Source organism: Cryptotermes secundus, unplaced genomic scaffold (assembly GCF_002891405.2).
Source record: "Cryptotermes secundus unplaced genomic scaffold, Csec_1.0 scaffold30, whole genome shotgun sequence".
NCBI lineage: Eukaryota > Metazoa > Arthropoda > Insecta > Blattodea > Kalotermitidae > Cryptotermes > Cryptotermes secundus.
Window position 1 is genome coordinate 120,931 of NW_019739593.1, and position 19,441 is coordinate 140,371.

Here is a 19,441-nt window from a genome sequence, read left to right on the forward strand (position 1 = left end):
CGTACTCGCGGCCGCGCCATAGCTCAAGCGGTTAATCGCTGGCTTCCCACCGCGGCGGCCCGGGTTCGATCCCGGGGTCTGGTCAAGTAGGATTTGTGGTGGACAAAGTGGCGCTGGGGCAGGTTTTCTCCGAGTACTTTGGTTTCCCCTGCCAATCTTCATTCCACCAATTGCTCCACAATCACCCTCACCTATCATCTGGGGCTGGTACAACAGACCAGAAGTGGCCGCAGTACAGGGACTTAGTCCCACCCCACTAGCAATAAAAAAAAAAAGTAACGTACTCATCGTACTGAAGTTTCACTTCAGTTCAGCGTTCGGATTTCGATTTTACTTTTATGAATAACACTGAAATCGTTTGATCTTCAGTGTTTCTATGCTAGACATGAAAAGAGATTGTGAATCAGAAATAACGTGACTGCAAAGAAGTTCAGTGCCAGCGGCTCTACTCGCTTTTGCAAATATAATGCGAAACACTGCCAAAATAACGATCCTCAGTGGTATATTGAAGGAATTGCACTGGATTTAAAAAATCAAGGTCGCATCTAATCTTAGTTCATGTAGAAAGAGGAGTGACGCAGCCATGTAGTACGTGGATTAGAGCAGCAGCAGTAATTGTCGTCGGCAGTCATTTGTTGACTCGTCCCTGGGACTGGTGAAGTGTCGTTGGTGCTCTCCTAGTTCAATGATGAAGTCACTGGGTGGATTGCCCCGAGTTCTGAGTCGGGGCAATTTAGGCTTGCAGGTGAGGTTCAGTGGCTTAGTGTAGGCGCCAACGAAAATACGTGTACATACATTTTGTGATATTTTGTCCGGGACTTTGTGATTAATTCTTGTTTTAAGATTGCTGTCTTCTGGTATGTAACACCGTGTAGTCTGGTAAATAGATGCCAACGTTTCGGATGAAATTTTGCCCCCCCCCCCTATCTTAAGAGTATAAGATGAAGAAAGTAAGATTCTCAGGTACATTTGTACCTGTCCACTAGACTACACGGTGTCACAACCCGAAAGAAAATAATCTTAATAGTCACTGCCGTGAGAACTTCAGAGTTTGTGTAGAGTCTTGTTTTGTTTATCAACACTTTTAAAGCTGTATCGCTTACATAGCATCGGATGTTAATGACGGCTTGGGAAGTGAGCGTTGCCCCCTTTAAAGTGGTGTCCCAAAATTTGTCTGCAGAAACTGAAGAAAACTACGGAACTATCAGTAGATATAGTCGGTCTAACTACCTATGGCTGTACAACCCTTTGTTGGGTCTTGGCCGCTTTTCATTTTCTTAATCCTACACAGGGGCCGCGCCGTAGCTCAAGCGGTTAGTCGCTGGCTTCCCACCACGACGGCCCGGTTTCGATCAAGTGGTCAAGTGGGATTTGTGGTGGACAGAGTGGCTCTGGGGCGGGTTTTCTCCGAGTACTTCGGTTTCCCCCTGACAATCTTCATTCCACAAAATTTTCCATCATCATAATCGTCCGGGGCAGGCTACAGTAGGGCTATCAGTGGCCGCCGTGCCGAGTGGACCCAGTTGCACTCCCCCTGCACTAAGCGAATTAAAAAAAAATAATTAATCCTGCACACAGTCGGTGTGACTCCTTGGGCGGGGGTTCAGTCCGTTGCAGTGCCTCTACCTACACACAGAATAAACGCACACAGACATCCATGCCTCGAGTGTGATTCGAACCGCACGACCCCAGTGTTCGAGCGGGCGAAGACAGTTCATGCCTTAGACCGCCCGGCCACTGTGATTGACATTTAGTCGATATCTGGACCGAAATACGAACTCTGAACCTCCTAAGTACGAAGCGGGTATATTGGTCTCCAGACCTCGATATTCGATACTGCGTTGTGTGACATTTTTCTGAAAACACGCCGAAATAAAGCGCGGTGTAGACCGCCAAACACGCTGTTATATGTTTACTTGATCAAATTATTTTTACCTTTGTTCTATTATACGCATTATTTCGTGTAGCATTTCTAGTAAATTCATTATTCATAACCTACTCTCAAGAATTTACATATTTTTCCCTGCTCACTATTTAAAAGTACTTACCAGTGCAAAAAAAAAAAAGGTTGTTTTCCTTGTATTGTATTAGGAATGATTTCACGTGTGAATCTTATCAAGATGTTATCGCATGGTCAAAGGGAAAAGAACAAAGATTGAAGGAATGTGACAACAAAGTGCTGAACACATAATATAGACCTAAGGAAGATAAACAGAATGGGGAATGTTAAAAATATTTCGTCGTGATTAGAGTTTATTGAAGAAGCCAAGATGAAAATGTGGGACCGGTATTAAAATGGATCGTACGGAAATGGACGTGAATTGGTTGAACTAGCTGAGGATGGGTTTCTTTATGATGCCAGTAATGAACCTTCGAATTCGGTAAATATGTCCTTAAACGAGCGAGCAACTCGATTTCTCGTGGAGGACCTTATTGTAGTGGTAACATACCCATTCTGCTTACGACTACGTACTTCTCTCACATGTTCTTGGATAAACAATTACACATTTTGTGCAGAGGTAATCGTTCTTTGAAAAGCTAGTTTTGTGTTAACATATTTCTAGTGGTTATGTAACGTTTTCAAAAATATACATGTCAAATTTTGCACATTTTTCTAAAGCGTAATAGAATAGGAATAGAATATACAAAACTATGATTTTGCCTATGGTTCTGTATGGGTGTGAAACTTGGTCTCTGACATTAAGGGAGGAACATAGACTGAGGGTGTTTGAGAACAGGGTGTTGAGGAGAATATTTGGACCGAAGAGAGATGAAGTGACAGGAGGTTGGAGAAATCTGCATAATGAGGAGCTTCATAACTTACTCTTCTCCAAGTATAATTAGAAAGATCAAGTCAAGGAAAATGAGGTGGGCAGGTAATGTAACACGAATGGGGGAGACGAGGGATGCGTATAGGATATTGGTGGGAAAGCCAGAAGGAAAGAGACCACTGAGAAGACCAAGGAGTAGGTGGCTGGACAATATTAGAATGGATCTTAGAGAGATAGGATGGGATGGGATGGATTGGATAGATCTGGCGCAGGATAGGGACCAGTAGAGGGCTCTTGTGAACACAGTAATGAACCTTCGGATTCCATAAAATGCTGGGAAATTCTTGAATAGCTGCAGAATTTGCGGCTCCTCCAGAAGGGCTCAGCTCCATGAGTAAGTAAGTAGGTAAGTAATAGAAGAGGTGTCACAACCAAGCAGGCTGACGGAGCAGTAGCATTCTAGACTTGTATTCAGGAGATGGTAGGTTGGAATCCTATCAGGATCACATATAGTAACAACAGTTTTTTTTCCTTGTCACTACAGCCCCAGTGGGCCTAGGCCTACCTCCATGAACTTCTCCGTAGTAACAACTTTACTATTAGTAAATTCTTAATGCGATGGATGTGCTTGATGAAGTGATACAAGTTTCCCAATGTCCGGTCTGAAGTCACTTCAGTCGTAAATATGCGAGCAACGCGCTCTGCCCCTCAGGGGGGCGGAACCACTGACTTATTGCGTGTGAGTAGCATAGTGTTATCCGTTGTCGAATGATATGGGAAGAATGAACAGTATATTTAGAGCTATCTTCAGAGGTATATGTATTATAACAATATGTACGTTCTAATTGTCAGTTTTATATGGATTTCATCATCATCATTGGCAAAACAGCCATTTTTCAGCCATAGCCTTCCTTAGAAAATTCTGCCGGATTTGTCTTGAATTATACCATGCTGTTTTCACTTCTTTTGATTTCGAAACTGTAATTTTTTTTTTACAGAGCACGGTCGTCAGCCCTGCATTCAACCTCCAAATTGGAGGACCGGTCTCTGTATTTATGTCCCCCAGTGACAGGGTTGTCCAGTTATACCCCCAGGCATCGGGTTCCCTTTTCATCTCCTACGACTCGCAGGGTTACGGTGAAGTATTCTAACTCTCCTCCACAGGAGGCGAGGATTAAGTAACTCTCTTTCAATTATTTGGAGTCAAGTAAAGAAATATTTATTCACACTGTTTAAAAGGCATGGAAATCGTCTGAAGAACATAAACTGGACAGGAATATGGACTCCCTCGGGGTGCACATCGCGAAAGGAATATTTATGCTTTCCCATGTATGTAGTATGAGAAAATGTGTATTATGATCGTGGGATCTCGATATTTGATGGATTTGCACGTTTTCGGCGCCACTGAATGTGAAAACACGTGTTTCGGTATGTCGTCGGTCTCTGTGTATTTGGGCGTTGCGAGCGTCTGAACGGTTGGACAAGTTTCATCCGTCTTCGATATTTAAAAATTATACGCCTTAATTCGTTGCCGGTGAATATGAACATTCTAGCTCCAAAAATAGGCTCCGCCAAACGCATACTCGTAATTGCGATGCTCGAAAGGAAACGGCTCTGCGTATTTTGGCTAAATCTCAGTAATTTCTACGAGTGTTACCTTCTCTGTAGTAAAGCTTGAACTTCACCCCATTTTTAATAGCAAGAGTCTTGCATGACTGCATAATTCTGTACAGATATTTCCGTTCGTTTTCTTCTCTTTAACTTCTGGCACATCATATACTGCTACATGTTGACTGTCGTGATACATACCCCTGAATAGTTCGTCGCATTTTTTTATATGAAAATGTGGATAAGTAGAAGAAGCGATAAGGCTGTGAATGACATCAGTACTGATTCTGGCATCTGTGCTCAGCGTTGATTTCTGTCAATGACAGGCAGTCAGAGTGCTTATATTCCAATAAGCCCACAAGCAGAATAATTTCCAAAATTCGCTTTCACCGTTACGTTGCTATTGTCCGGTTCTTATGAAGAATGTAGTGGGAAGAAACTACAAAAAGTTGGCTGGCACAATCCAAAAGGTTACTCTTTTTAATGTGGCAAGTTTATTATCCACAGAGTATGATCTCCCTTTACGTAGCCTGTTCGAATGTAATCGGAGAAAATAGACTTAGAGCTAAGTGCAGTCAAGAAATTTTCCTTGGGGTTCTTAATTAATAAAAAAATTAACTCCGTGGCCTGTAGTCCGCAAGCGAACTATACTGACCGAGCGACCGCCGTTTGTCGGCGAAGTCAGTGCCAACTTTTAGCGGATAGGGGGTGTCACGTGGTCAGCGTAACAAATCCCCACGGGCGTTAATTTCGGTTTTCTAGACCGGAGCCGCTATTTCCTTGAAATAGCTCCTCAATTATCATCACGAGGCTAAGTGCACCCCGTTCCAGGCTCACTACGTCTCAGAAAAAAAATCTTGTAGCGCCAGGAATCGAACTCGGGACCTCTGGATCTGTAGCCAGGAACTCTCACCACTAGACCACAGAGGGGTTCTTAAGTAAAAAACTTAAATTGTAAAACCGGGATTTTAATAAACTTTTTATTGGGTTTGATAGTTAAATCGCAGCTGATATTTACTGACATCAGATTTTTTTAAGTTTCGCAGTATGAACTTACACGTTACACGAAGGGCAACACAGTCATTGCATATTGACTAGGTGCATTTCGTAACGATTAGCAAGTGCCGTGTAGTTTCTTCTTGTCCATCTTTGGGGCCGTCGGCCTTCCGGCTAGACATTAAACTCATAAACTGCTTTCTGATTTGGTTCATCCTATTCCGTCACACTAGCAATATTATAAAAGGCTATCATCTCCGTCCAGTGTGACTGATAAATGTTTTTTCCTTTTTAATTGTTCATCCTTGACATGTTTCGGTCTGAGAGACCATCTTCGGAAGGATATATCAATACAGGCGGAAACTGCTATTACAGTGTGATTGGTCAATATCAACACATGCATACAGGATCATTACAATGCCATGGATATAAAATCTGTTCCTCTAATAATTACAGCGATATGCATGAATATATTAAAATATTTATTATTATTATTATTATTATTATTATTATTATAATTAGTTTGTTTACAAATTTGGTTTAAAAAGCCTTTGTTAAAATTTCGAACAATTTTGGTTCGTGTCCTTTATATATTCATAGGGATTTGACAGGGACTTTATGTAGAGCCTCCGTTAGCTCACTGTCATGTCCTAACCACAAAGGCGGCCCTTTATTGTTTGTGAGACATGTTTTAGTTACTCTTTGTGAGATACTTTTTCCCATTTTGGGTAGTACTGGAAACCTATATGAAAGAAATTCGCATGTTAATTTAAATGGTTGAGTGATTATGTGTGGTGTGTTAGAAGGAACTGCTGACGAACAAGCGTGGTGAGTTTCATAGTACAATTCAAGCATTCGCCCAGAATTAGTGGGGAATGCCACACAAGAACCCCAATCAGTGTCCCAGCCAAGATTTAAAATTTATGCCATACGAGTACGAAATAGACGTCTTAACTCTGCCCCGCCCTTCTCAGTCTAGCTGCCCAGCCTTGCCAAATTCCGTTAACTGCCATAATACCGTATTTACGCATGTATAGGCCGCAGCACAATTTTCAGACAGAAATTATAGAAAAAATAATTTTCTTGGAATATTATTTCAGGAGTAGAAATTATTCCGAAATTTGGCAACGTTTAACATTCCTAAGTTCGCAACTAGCGAAAATAACGGTACCGCTCGGAACAAAGGCATTGCGGGGGAGAGTTATAACCTTTTCGCCTTTACTTGACTTGCCTGGTTAGTTCTGAGTGAAACATGGGTCGAGTAAGAGCAGGTTATACGTCTAAATTTAAACTTCAAGTGGTGCGTTACGCACAAGAACACGGAAATCGAGCAGCAGGGAGAAAATTCGACGTTGACGAAAAAAATGTGCGAAGATGGATACTAACGAAAGATGCCCTTGAAAAAACGTCACAAAATCGACAATCTTTCCGCGGAAAGAAAGCTAAATTTCCAGAACTTGAAAATAAACTTTTGCGATACGTGCGTAATACACGGGCGGATGGATTTTCAGTGTCTGTGGAAATGATTCAATTTGAAGGCCTCAAAATAGCGGACAGAATGAAAATTCCTCGTAATGAATTTAAGGGAAGTTATGGATGGGCAAGGCGCTTTATGGCCCGACATGATCTTGTAATTCGGCGACGGACGTCAATAGCGCAGCGCCTTCCCGACACATACCAGGAGAAACTGCTTGCATTTCAAAAACATGTCCTGAAATTAAGAAAGACGCACAACTACACCATGGGAGCTATTGGAAATGTTGATGAAACTCCTGTGTTCTTTGAAATGCCGGGTGAAAGTACAGTGAACAAAGCAGGCGAAAAAACAGTGCATGTGCGGACTGCAGGAGCAGAAAAGCAGCGGTGTACCGTAATGCTTGGTATCACTGCTGATGGAAACAAACTACCACCATTTGTAATCTTCAAACGCAAAACATTGCCGAAAGAAAAGCTTCCACCGGGAATTTTGGTGAGAGTTCAAGAAAAAGGATGGATGACAGAAGAGCTCTATCTGGATTGGTTGAAATCAGTGTGGTTTCGGCGCCCAGGCGCACTTTTACGTCAGCGGTCAATGTTAGTGGTTGACAGTTTTCGAAGCCATTTAACTGAAAATGTGAAAGTGAAGATGAGGCAGGAGAAAAGTGATATGGTTGTGATACCAGGGGGGATGACTGGCATGTTACAACCACTTGACGTGTCAATAAACCGTCCTTTCAAGTCTCATTTGCGGCGCTTTTACCGGGACTGGAGATGCGGGTCCACGGAGATGACGCCGACTGGACGATTGAAGAAACCTTCATTAAGTCAAATGTGTGAGTGGATTGTGGCTGCATGGAACACCATACCAGAAGAAATGGTTTCCAAAAGTTTTAAAGTCACATCCATTTCCAACGCAATGGACGGGACTGAAGATGACGCTGTATGGCTGACATCACCTGACAGCGAAACTTCGAGCGAGAGCGACATCGACAGTAACGAGTCAAGTGATGAACAGTAATATGGTTCAATTACCGTGGACCAACTTCAGAAAGTGTCACATAATTTATTCATGCGATGCGAAGCATGTTTGCAAGCAGAAGGGGGTCACTTTCAGCACCTATTGTAAAGCACGGTAAGTTTGTATCATCTTTTTACAGTATTCTTATAAATGTGTGCATGTACAGAAACTGATGTAAGGGTATCAGCGACACGACTGCACTCTCGCTAGCGGGGAGGGGCANTTCAGACAGAAATTATAGAAAAAATAATTTTCTTGGAATATTATTTCAGGAGTATTACACCCTGTATTACTAATTATGAATATAATTTTTTTTAAATGAAGTGTGATTTCGAATATAAGCCGCACCCCAGTTTTCCTCTTGAATTTTTGGCAAAAAATGTGCGGCCTATACATGCGTAAATACGGTACGTATTTTTACGCCTTACACTATCAGATACTTCTCCGACACAGGTGCAATGCGTGCAGTTGGAACACATTTGTGCAGGATTGACGCAGATCGCCTATAGCAGTGGCTATCAAACTTTTTCAGTTCGCGGAGCACCTGGGCATCGTGCGCCAAAATGGATATTTTTATACAATCGTTCGAACTAGTAACATTTTTGTGCATGAGTGACGCATTTCGTTTATAGCAGTGGTTATCCGACTTTTTTAGTTTGCGGAGCACCTGGGCATCATGCGCTGCTGTCTGCTAGCACCTCGGAAAACTGATATTTTTATGCCATCGTTCGAACTGTGAACAACATTATTACCGGAAATTATATTACATCTTGGTCTACGCAACTCAAATGATAATAATAATAATAATAATAACAGTAATGTCATCTGTAGGGGTGTGCGTGACTTATTGACAGGTTTTGAATTGGATGATTGGATTTATTGACACCTTATACACTCCACTCTGAACTACAGGCAGTTATAGCACTAACGCTGATCTACACACTTTACAGTTCACCGTTACACCCACTAGTGTCCTCGGTCTTTACTAGTCGTGTCCCGGCAGCGGATTCATAACAGTCTGTCACTTCAATTCACACATGAAGTCATATTTGCACAGCCTAATTCCTTTCTTGCCATTATTCCGCCAACTCCGGAGACTCCCTCAATTCTTTGATGTATCTGCCAACTCCGGAACTCAATTCTTCTAGCTGCGTGAGATGCTCGTTATAGCATAGTGACGGCCCCCACAGAAATCGCCGCTTCTTCTATAGTTACGTGTTGGTTCACTGCTGAGGAGATGTGTTTACCGTATAGTTGCGTAACGAATTCGGCGCGGACACACAGAAAACGCCGCTTGCAACATTTTCTTGTATTGCGTGACGTCACAGCGTACATGACGCGTTCCTCTGTTCCGTGTGTACGACCCATTACCTAGCAACGGCTGTTACTCTGCCTCCGCGAGCAAATACGCCATTATAATAATGTCGCATTTCTTATTAAATGTCACCTAGCAGAGACAAAAGATAAATCAAATATACCGTTTAAAAGATTGTGATAATGTTTAACATAGAGAAATGTTACTCAAACTATTTTTTCTGAGAAAATAGGAAAAGAGCATTCTTACTTGATTTCAGTGGCTGAACATTTCAGTGCAGATCTCGGAACACTAAAATGTTCTGCCAGAGCATAGTTTGGGGACCACTAATTAATGGGGTCGCAAACGTTTCGGCATTTGGAACATTAAGGGCTTGCGGGAGGTAAGCGCGTCTTAATGTTTACTGACATTTCAAATTCTCAAATTCAGGAAGTGTTTTCTAACTTTAAACTTTACAAAATGAGACTTGGACGCAGGAAAGAGCGAGCTCCACCAGATCAGACAGACCTGCCATACGTGACTGAGAGATACGGAGGTTGAGGTGTGGAAAGGAAGCAACTTGCTGCACAGCCAGGCCAACTGTAATATAGTGTCCATATGTCTGTTCGCATTCTGTCAAATAGAAATTCGTACGATTGTACAGTTCGCCATCTGCGCTGGTGATGTAGCAGTGGTGTCTTCTGTCACTTCCTTACTTACTCATAGAGCTGAGCCCTTCTCGAGGAGCCCCCAACTCTGCAGCTACTCAAGAATTTCCTAGCATTTTACGGAACCCGAAGGTTCATTACCGTGTTCACAAGAGCCCTCCACTGGTCCCTATCCTGAGCCAGACCAATCCAATCCATACCATCCCATCCTCTTTCTCTCTAAGATCCATTTTAATATTGTCCACCCACCTACGTCTTGGTCTTCCTGGTGGTCTCTTTCCTTCTGGCTTTCCCACCAATATCCTATATGCTTTCCTAGTCTCCCCCATTCGTCTTCTATCACTGCTAATCACTAGTAAAGTGTAGTGCATATTCTTGCCTGACCCGTGGTCTAACCCCACTTTACTCTATATAATAAATAAAAATAAAATTTTCAAAGGTTACAGTTGCGTGATTATTTGATCTTCGTAATTCTAAATGGTTACGCTTGTAGTATTTTCCAGTTTCACATTTTTTCCACAATGAGTTCAGCAGACATCACGATATAGGAACGCTTAGGGTTGTAAATTAAAATGTAGGCCCTGTACTTGGAAGGAACAAGACTGGTCACTTTATTCTCCTTCATATGCACTGTTCAGAAGACATCGTTCACCTACGGATTTCAAAAAGTATAATGAATTGTTTTTCTTGAAAGGGGCCCTAAAATAAGCATTTTATATCCCCCAAACAAGTTTTGGATGACTTTTTTCGTGAAACCCAGTAAGATAATGATTTTGCTTTTGTAAGTCACCGCGTTCAGCCACGGAACAAAGGGCGACCGGCAAACGCGTTACGGTGTGCGATGTGGATTTGCTGATTGTATAACGACTGCCTGAGTGATAAACAAATGTAACTTTCCTGTTGGAGTTTGAAACAGTTAAACAGTGTGAGCTGCACGAAACATAAATATCATCATGGTTGCAGCCGAAATGTTGAGATTGTGATAACGAAAGTCAATGGGGACATTACCTCCCTACCATTTTCCACTCCTACCTGTCGCAGTCGGTATAGCTACTGGCTACGGGCATGACGACCGGGGGTCTGGAGTTCGATTCTCGGTAGGGGCAAGAATTTTCACTTCTCCATGTCGTCCAGACCGGTTCTGCGGCCCACCCAGCCTCCTATCCAATGGGTACCGGGGCCTCTTTCCCCTGGGTTAAAACGGCCGGGACGTGAACTGACCACTCACCACCAACTAGTGCCGAAGTCAAGAACACTTGGATCTGTACATCCACCCCGCCATACGCCTTCATGGCGTAGTGCTTAATTAGTTAAGCACAAGGACAATTTTACCTTACCTTTTACCTACATACAGTGGGCTTGATAGTGATGCACTTCAGAATTTTTTACCCCGCGCCCATCAACTTTTTACAGCATACCTTTGTGAGAATCTTGTATTCGCTGTTTAACGGATTTGATTACTAAACGTCGCAGTCGAGTATTGCGGGAGATCCCGGCTTCGAGTCGCGGTCCAGATAGCTGCCATTCTAACTAGTGTTATCGTATGTTTCTGCAAATATGTGCTGGATTAGCACATTAGAATAGGCAGTGGCCGCGCCTCGTCACGTATTCGTTCTAATTCATTATTCACCTCTGTATATAGGCCTATTCTTTGTAGTTGAAATTGCGTCATTAATAACCATGCAATCGACCATTCTTATTTATTAACCTTTCTTAATGTGTTTCGACATACACACAACATTACAACACACTGTGACCCGCTGCGTTATTTGATCCATCGTTGTTGGGCTAAGTGACTGCTCCCGGAGACTTCCAGTGTATTAATATGTAATGAAGGAGCATTGTAACAAACTCAACATTACAACATAATCAACCAAACAGATTAGACCAGTGTCATTTTGGTTAGTTGGATGTGTTTTAAAATTGGGTGTACTCAATAAATTAAGGATAAAAACATAAGCCAGCATTACTTAGGGATTATCAGTAGCAAACATCTTGAGTTAAAAATCTGAGGTTATTGTCGAGATATGATATGAACAGTGATTTCTGTTTTTCAGGGTCGTCATTTATTTATAGCAGAAGTTAGCTGTGTAACAACGGCAGGATGCCGTGAATTGGATTAGACCAGTTGCAGTAATTATCTCAGTGTGCATGTGAAGTCACGGGGTGTCATTGCTGTTAAACGTTGCTCTTTTGTGTGGGACTTATAGTCTTACAGTGAAATGTTGCTGAACGAGGTATAAAAGGGAACCCAGACGTGTATCAAGCTCGTAATTCCGAGATGATAAGCGGAATTCTGCTCAACGGAGATCGTGGCCAGCCTGTAGCATTGTTGCCTAATTTTAGTGTTCGCAAGCGTAGTCTATAGGAATGTGTGTAAATTAGTTAACGCAGGTCAATAAGCACAGCCAAAAAAAATGGGCATTTATCTGCCCGTCTGTCTGTCTATGGCTCTACAGTCCTTGTGGAACTTGGCCGCTTTTTCAGTTTCTTGATCTGTACACAGTCGGTAGGACTCCTTGGACGGAGGATCAACCCGTCGCAAGGCTGCTGCATGCACACAGAACAACACAAACACAGAATAAATTCACACAGACATCCATGCCTCGAATGATGCCCCAGGTGATTATGATGATGGAGAATTTGGTGGAATTAAGATTGGCAGGGGAAACCGAAGTACTCGGAGGAAACCCGCCCCAGCGCCACTTTGTCCACCACAAATCCCACTTGATCAGACCCGGGATCGAACCCGGGCCGCCGCGGTGGGAAGCCAGCGACTAACCGCTTGAGCTATGGCGCGGCCTACCGCCATGACTTTACTGTTACGTATGATTGTGGTGTTTTTCGGAGACTTTCAGTCGTACATGTTAGAATATTTTGGAATAGTTTCTTCCCCCCCCCCTCAAATATAATCATAATTTTCATAGGCTTCCATCCTATTTTCATTAACACACAGAGGTGTAACACTTTAATATTTATCACAGTACTAAGCCGCATTTTCCAAGTTATTTAGATCCGATAATCGCAATGAAGGTGACTGAATTTAAACTTCAAAACCCTTTCCGTTCTGCGATCGTTACTTCAGAAATTACACAGTTCTTCAAGCTACTTCAGTTCCAGATGTTATGTATGTGAGTACATGGTTTCGTGAAAATAGAAACGAAATATAGGCCTAATTGATGGTGCCATTATATTATCCTGACATGTAACTGAAGTTGCCTTCACTAAAGACTTTATCTTTAGACCCAGTTTTTGAAATCTGCACTTAGTGGCCCTGGCTGTTAATCAAATGTACACACTGCCCTTCAGTAAATATCACATCATTGTGACAATTGTAGTAGTACAAATGGAAAAATCCTTTTAAATTCGACTGGAAATCATTTCTTTTGTATTTCCATCTTCCTTTCTTCTAGCTCTTTGACACCTCTCTCTCTGATTCTGGCGTTTCTCCAATAAAACAGCAAATTAAGTTACAGCTTCGAATACAGAGCTGTGATCTGTGTAAATACACGAAAACAACTGTGGCATAAGAACAACATATCATATACATATAGCTAGACAACATGTTGTACGTAGTCTTGAATTGTCTGTATGATAGAGCTATATATTTTGCACGTTTTTGCATTCAGCCACTTGAAAAACTGGCATCATCCACTGTAGTTTGTCAGTATTTGACCTACAGTTAACAGCACTCTTAATTCTAAAAATCCCCTTTCACCATTGCACTCAAATACCTGGCATGACATTTCTAAATTTTAAGCTGTTCAGGATTTTTTAATCACATATGAGTCATGGCTATCATGGGCTCATTGAGAAGTTTTTGCTTGACTTATAGAAGATAATACACACATTTGACTGGAGATCTAATGTTGAAAATCTGTTACTCACTTCTGAGTAAGGCAACTGTATAATTTCATAATCTTTTATTGGCCTTTGTTTGCGTTACAGATTCATAAATACTTCTTGAGAAATTCCTAGATGAATTTAGACATAGTATGTTATAACTCTGCCATCTGGGTGTTTTTCATTTAGTGGTTAGAGGATACTTCCAGAAGAATGAATTTGTCAGATTGTTACTTTTCACTTCGGTTAGAAAAAAATGGTTCATACAGTTCAACTTCTTGCATTGAAGCTTGTTGCAGTAATGATGTACATTACACAATTGAAAATACATTTAACACATATACTTTTATTACCAGTGTTTCTGAAACAATGTCATAATGAATTATATTCTTGATTTATTTAATCCGTCTTGCAGTGCATACACTCATTTATTTCCTTCTCTCCCTCGCACTACATGTTTCGGCATAATAATGCCATCTTCAGGTGCTTACTTATCCACGTCAAACCAGTTCATTGCATGCCATGTTCACACATTAAAATAACTAAAATATGTATCTATCATATACATTGTCAAACGTTAAAAATATTAAAATTATATTCTACTCTTCACTTTGTAGATATGACATTATAATCAGTAACTCTTGTCGAATATTTTGTCATTGTCATGCGTTCGGCAGATGTATGATGGCTCTTGTAAATTAACAAGTGAAAGGTGTCAGTCATATGTAGTGATGAGATACATTGAACCTTGAGAGTGTGAAAGTCAAAGCATAAACACTTTCAAAAATTTTCTGTAATATGATGTTTGAGATGCTTAAACAGTCCAATTATAAGCCCCTGCATTAACATTATCAAATGGTAATAAAACAAATCATCATACCCCAAGTCCACAATACGCATTCCCCCAACAGTAAAGTGACACACATATATTTATTAAAGTACATAACAGAATTATATTCTGCCAAAGTATCACTCATATGAAGTTCTCCCTCTGTGTTATTGGACATATGCTTTGAAGACATACAGGGAATTGGAGGGAGGCCTGTAGCTTCGCATATTCTTATCTTCAGCACTAAATGGATATCACCCTGACTGATTTACACCCCCTGTGCTCACTGGATGAAAGGCTGGGTGAGCTCCAGAGCCAATATAGACGCAGTGGCAAAGAGAAAACTCTGTACCAAGAACCAAACTCTAGTCACTGAACCCATTGCCTAATGACTATACTGTCTGAGCTGTCCTGACAAAACAAGGACAGTAAAGAAGAAATATAAGTAATTGCCATTCAAAATATCGTTTACAACTGTGTCACCAGGAGCAGCTGAGATGCCATGGTTCTCCCTCATATTCATATAAGGGCATTCCTCTTAGTTGTGTGGCAATGACAAGGATGTTACACTTTACGATGCTCTTGTTTGAAAAGTAGTTAACATTCTCACTATGTGGGTGTGGGTCTGTGGCTGCAGTAAGGTTTTCACACTTTATGCTCATCCTGTTTGAAAAACTAGTTAACAGTCTCATAATGAATGAGATCATTGCATACATTCGTTTTTAGATGGCCATTGAAGGATTTCCCTTTGGACAGCTGTCAGCTCCACAATATATTATTGCTACTAGATATGGGATGAAAGGTAAAGGAACACTGGAATCACTGGTAAAGATTATCAGTGACGTATAGGATGTCCATTTCCAATGATAACACTCCCTCTGCATCGGAAAATGGCAACGAACGACGTCGTCGTAGAGCATCGTCATTTCTTCACTTGCACATCCCAGAACCTGCTGCTACTTGGACTGCGGGAGTGAGGAGCACATTCACCGCAAATGGACCCACTGGAGGACACCATGTTTTTGGTTCTCATCTCCATCTGCCAGTGCCTACCATTGCCATTACTGCACCCGCTGCTGAAGGGAGTGGAGGAAGTGTGGGCCGCAAATTTAGCTTTGGTCTGCGGAGAGTTTCGCAGACGGTCAGTTGCTCGGTCAGAAATTGATATGTGTGAAACTTTCCTTAACTTAAGAATCAGGACTGGAAATGGGTGTAGACACTGTTTAGCTCCAGAGCTCCTTGTTTAATTGAACTTGCCATTACCTTAAACCATCATGAATATCATTCATAACACTGATACATGTAGGAACGAATTCCTGGACCTGCATTGTAATAATTCCACTTACAGTGTGTGGAGACTATTTTTCAGATTTGTGTACAGATCTGTAGTGGTGACCTTGTTGTGAAAAGCCATTTCCACTCCTGGTTATAATGTTTAACCTCTTTACTGCTTGAATATGTCTGGTGAAACTAGTGTACATCCAAATATTTTCCTGATTTTTGCCCAACATCTTTTAATATTTTAATTTTGAAAGAGAAAATTCTTTGCTATGTTATTGCATTCATTGCTATAGCAAATATTTGTTCTTCTAAGAATAAATATATCCTGGAACCTAAGTGATTGTGATTCACGGTAACTCAGCATAATACAAATTCATATTGTGACCCACAATTTGACTACTGGCTTAGTACATTTTAGAAGTCCCTGGACCTGCAACAGTCTTGTATGGAAGAGCTCGTGAATCTAATTATAGTAAGATAGTGTAGATTGCAAAACTACAAAACCTGCTCATTTTTCAGTAACACTGCAAATTATTATAAGTGTTGTCGCCATCACCAACATTATCAGCTCTTGTTGGACAGAGGCATGCCTCTAGATGTAACATTATCACTTGATATTTTTTCACTGTGGGGGAAATTCTTTGTTTTAGTAGTTTTTAAATTAACCTATGTTGTGTGAATTTGTCTTAACAGAAAGTGTGAAATTTCTGTATAGGAAATGCTGCTGTAGCAGCTACTCTGAACTACTGATTATTCTTAATACTGAATGTAGCAGTAGATCTTGTGAACCTACCCACTGTTGATTTGTCATTTCAGTATCTAGTGACTAGGATCTTGGAGATCTGCTTCCTGAGGTCAGGGAGTTCATCAAAACAGTGAAACAATAGTCTGTGTGAAGTTTAGATTTATTCTGTAAAACTGTCCATGTAAGAGGCCTTGGAGGCCAATTGGGATGTGAGAAGTTGAGGCTCCCAGATTTTCTAGACAGTCTGCTCACAGATAGCGTGAAGTTGTCAGCCTTATGTGCCAACCACACTTTACCTGCCAGGAAGACTCCTGGTACTCATTTCTGTTAGAGGCTGAGTCGACCCCAGGGTCATTGTGCGGCTGGAAGAATTAGGTCAATTGAGAAATCCTTTGATCTCATTGGGATTTGAACCTGCAACCTTCCAGCTTGTAGCATAGTTGCCTCAACCAACTAATCACAATATTTACTAGATAAAGAGATGACAGGTCTGTTTTTTCACTTCAAGTTCAGTGACAAATTTTGCTGTCTCCAGATCATTCATGTTCATTCTACACTGGTATTTTGTGCTGTTAAGCCACTGAATTCTGACTTTCCCATAGTGTGTGTTTTTCTGTAACCCTCTCTTAAATGTAACACTAACATTTAAATTACTGAATACTGAATGGTAGCAAATTACAGAATGTTCAAACTGATGCTTGAAATGGTTATGAATAGATACATGGTGAATTCTGTTTTGATATATATAATAAAACTTAGCATATACTGAATTGGATAGGATACCTACAAATCAAGTGGTACTCAGTTCATGATGTAACATTCTCTGAACTAGGGTGTGCTAATGTGTAGTTTATATGTGCAATATTTACATTTATTAAACATGAGCATGCATGTAATTTGATGTCTGCTTGTACATATATGTGTAATTTAAAAACTAATTTTTTATTATTAATTAGTGAATAAAGCTTTCAATGTTTTCACAGTTTATAGTCTCAATAAATTGAGTACTTGAATATTCATTTACTCTGTTGTATGGTTTATTCAGTGAAAGAAGAAAATGTTCCCTGTAACAAGGTCAATACAGAAGTAAAACAGTAGAATTTTTAACATTAATCTCAAATTGTTTATAATACATTCACATGAATTTTATTTTCAAAATCGTGTAAGATATGTGAATATGCATACACAGCAGGATTCTCATGAATATTACACAGTGTTATAGAAAAATGTATGGAAAAGCATGCTACATGTTCATGTAACTGAGGTTACAAAGTGTTCTCAATGAGATATTTATATGGAATATGCCATCCCATTGGATAGTCATGAAATATCAAAGTGTTTGTTTTGCATGATTGTGTCACATTTTATTTAACATTTGGTGGTGCCTAAATAATATGTATTGATGAACTTCTAGGAAGTTTTTATGCGTGTGTATATCATTTGTGCATACTTTATCGTGATGTAGCTTTACCAGTTATAAGCATCGTGAATATTATCACTTGTGTTAATAGTGGGTAATACAGATGTAGGAATTTTTGTCCTTTTTTTAAGGTGGAAAAATTTCTTAATACATTGATGATCTCCACCCAGAAAGTACACTTAATTTGGAGAAAATAGTGTTTATGTAAGAGTGTGTACAGTTTTGTCCACCATTTCCCATCAGAGCCAGGACAGAAGCAAGGTTACCCAGGCCAGGGCAACACAGTGTGAAGGGATGCAGAAATTTCTGACATTTTTTTAAACTTTATAATTTATTACCTTATGAAAACCACACATATTAGTTTCTGATGTAAAGTTTGGTATAATCTGGAGCAGAAAAGTACGTAGGTAGGCTGAAAAGTAATGCACACATGCTTGTAGAGCGCAAACGAAATGATCTTCAGAAGCGCGCCAGGTGGCATGTGGAAGTAACATTCCCCCTCAATATGCATGCGCAGGTTTGAGGTCGTTGCGTTCATCCAGTGTATTTCGAGAAGCGGAAGTATGGAGACGTGTTCTAGTGCTACGTCAACGCGAGATAAACAGCGTTCTGTTATCGAATTTTTAACTGCTGAAAAAGTGACTCCTACTGAGATTCATCGTCGTTTAAAGGCTGTTTATGGTGACAATGCTGTTGATAGGTCTGCTGTAAATCGATGGGTAATAAATAGGGCCTGGATTTTTATGACCTAAAAACTATAAATATATGCATGCACTTATGACCTAAAAAGTGTAAAATATGACCTTAAATATTAAATGGGACATAAAATTTCACAATTTTAATTACAACTTTTACTAGAATTTAAGAATAAAGATGATAAATATATGATAGTAGGTCCTACTTACCAAATTAGCCCTATTATGTCTCTGAAGGAAAGAAAACTGATGGAATTTCGACATTTCATACTGGATTAAACCATTCATTGTTTTCTTTTTAATACTGATATTTGCGTTCATATTTTAGACAAACACTGGTGCACATGGTATGAACACTAACTTAACTCTGTTATCTAAAAACACCATTTAAAAGAACACAAGCTCAAAATTTTCACTGAGTTATTCACGTCTCGGTTTTCACTGTTACAATTGCAATTTATAACTACATGCATTTTCAAATTTTCAAATTTGAAAGATCGCCGATTATCACGAAGGATAGTTTTGTATTTGGAAAAACTTCGTTCCACATCACATGATGTGACAGGAGCATATTTGAAGAATGTCAAGTCGTTTGGTGACAGTTCTTTATCATCTTCGAATGTTGCTAGTTTACCGGAAGGTATATCTGTAATCTTGCATAATGTTGAATAACCAGCATTCCGATGAAGAACACTTTCTATTTTGGTTTTAATCCTGTCACTTATTTCACCATGAGTTCGGTTTAGTTCATTCTCAGTGCTCTTTACAGTGTCCAACGCGTCACAGAGTTCAGT

The 19,441-nt window shown here is 40.4% G+C and overlaps 1 protein-coding gene across 9 annotated transcripts in view; it reads left to right on the forward strand.

Annotated features, from left to right (window-relative positions):
* The window catches only part of LOC111871956 (kinase D-interacting substrate of 220 kDa B), a 194,108-nt gene that overhangs the window by 65,988 nt on the left and 108,679 nt on the right, over positions 1 to 19,441 (forward strand). For 3 of the 9 annotated variants that reach the window (XM_023865387.2, XM_023865389.2, XM_023865388.2), the window contains exon 3: positions 15,233 to 15,647. The exons of 5 other annotated variants lie outside the window; for them this stretch is intronic. In XM_023865387.2, the coding sequence (XP_023721155.1) occupies positions 15,357 to 15,647 (291 nt within the window). In that variant the 5' untranslated portion in view covers positions 15,233 to 15,356. Of the gene's footprint in view, positions 1 to 623; positions 746 to 15,232; positions 15,648 to 19,441 lie in introns of those variants that run through there. One more of the 9 variants, XM_023865393.2, reaches the window with a different exon arrangement.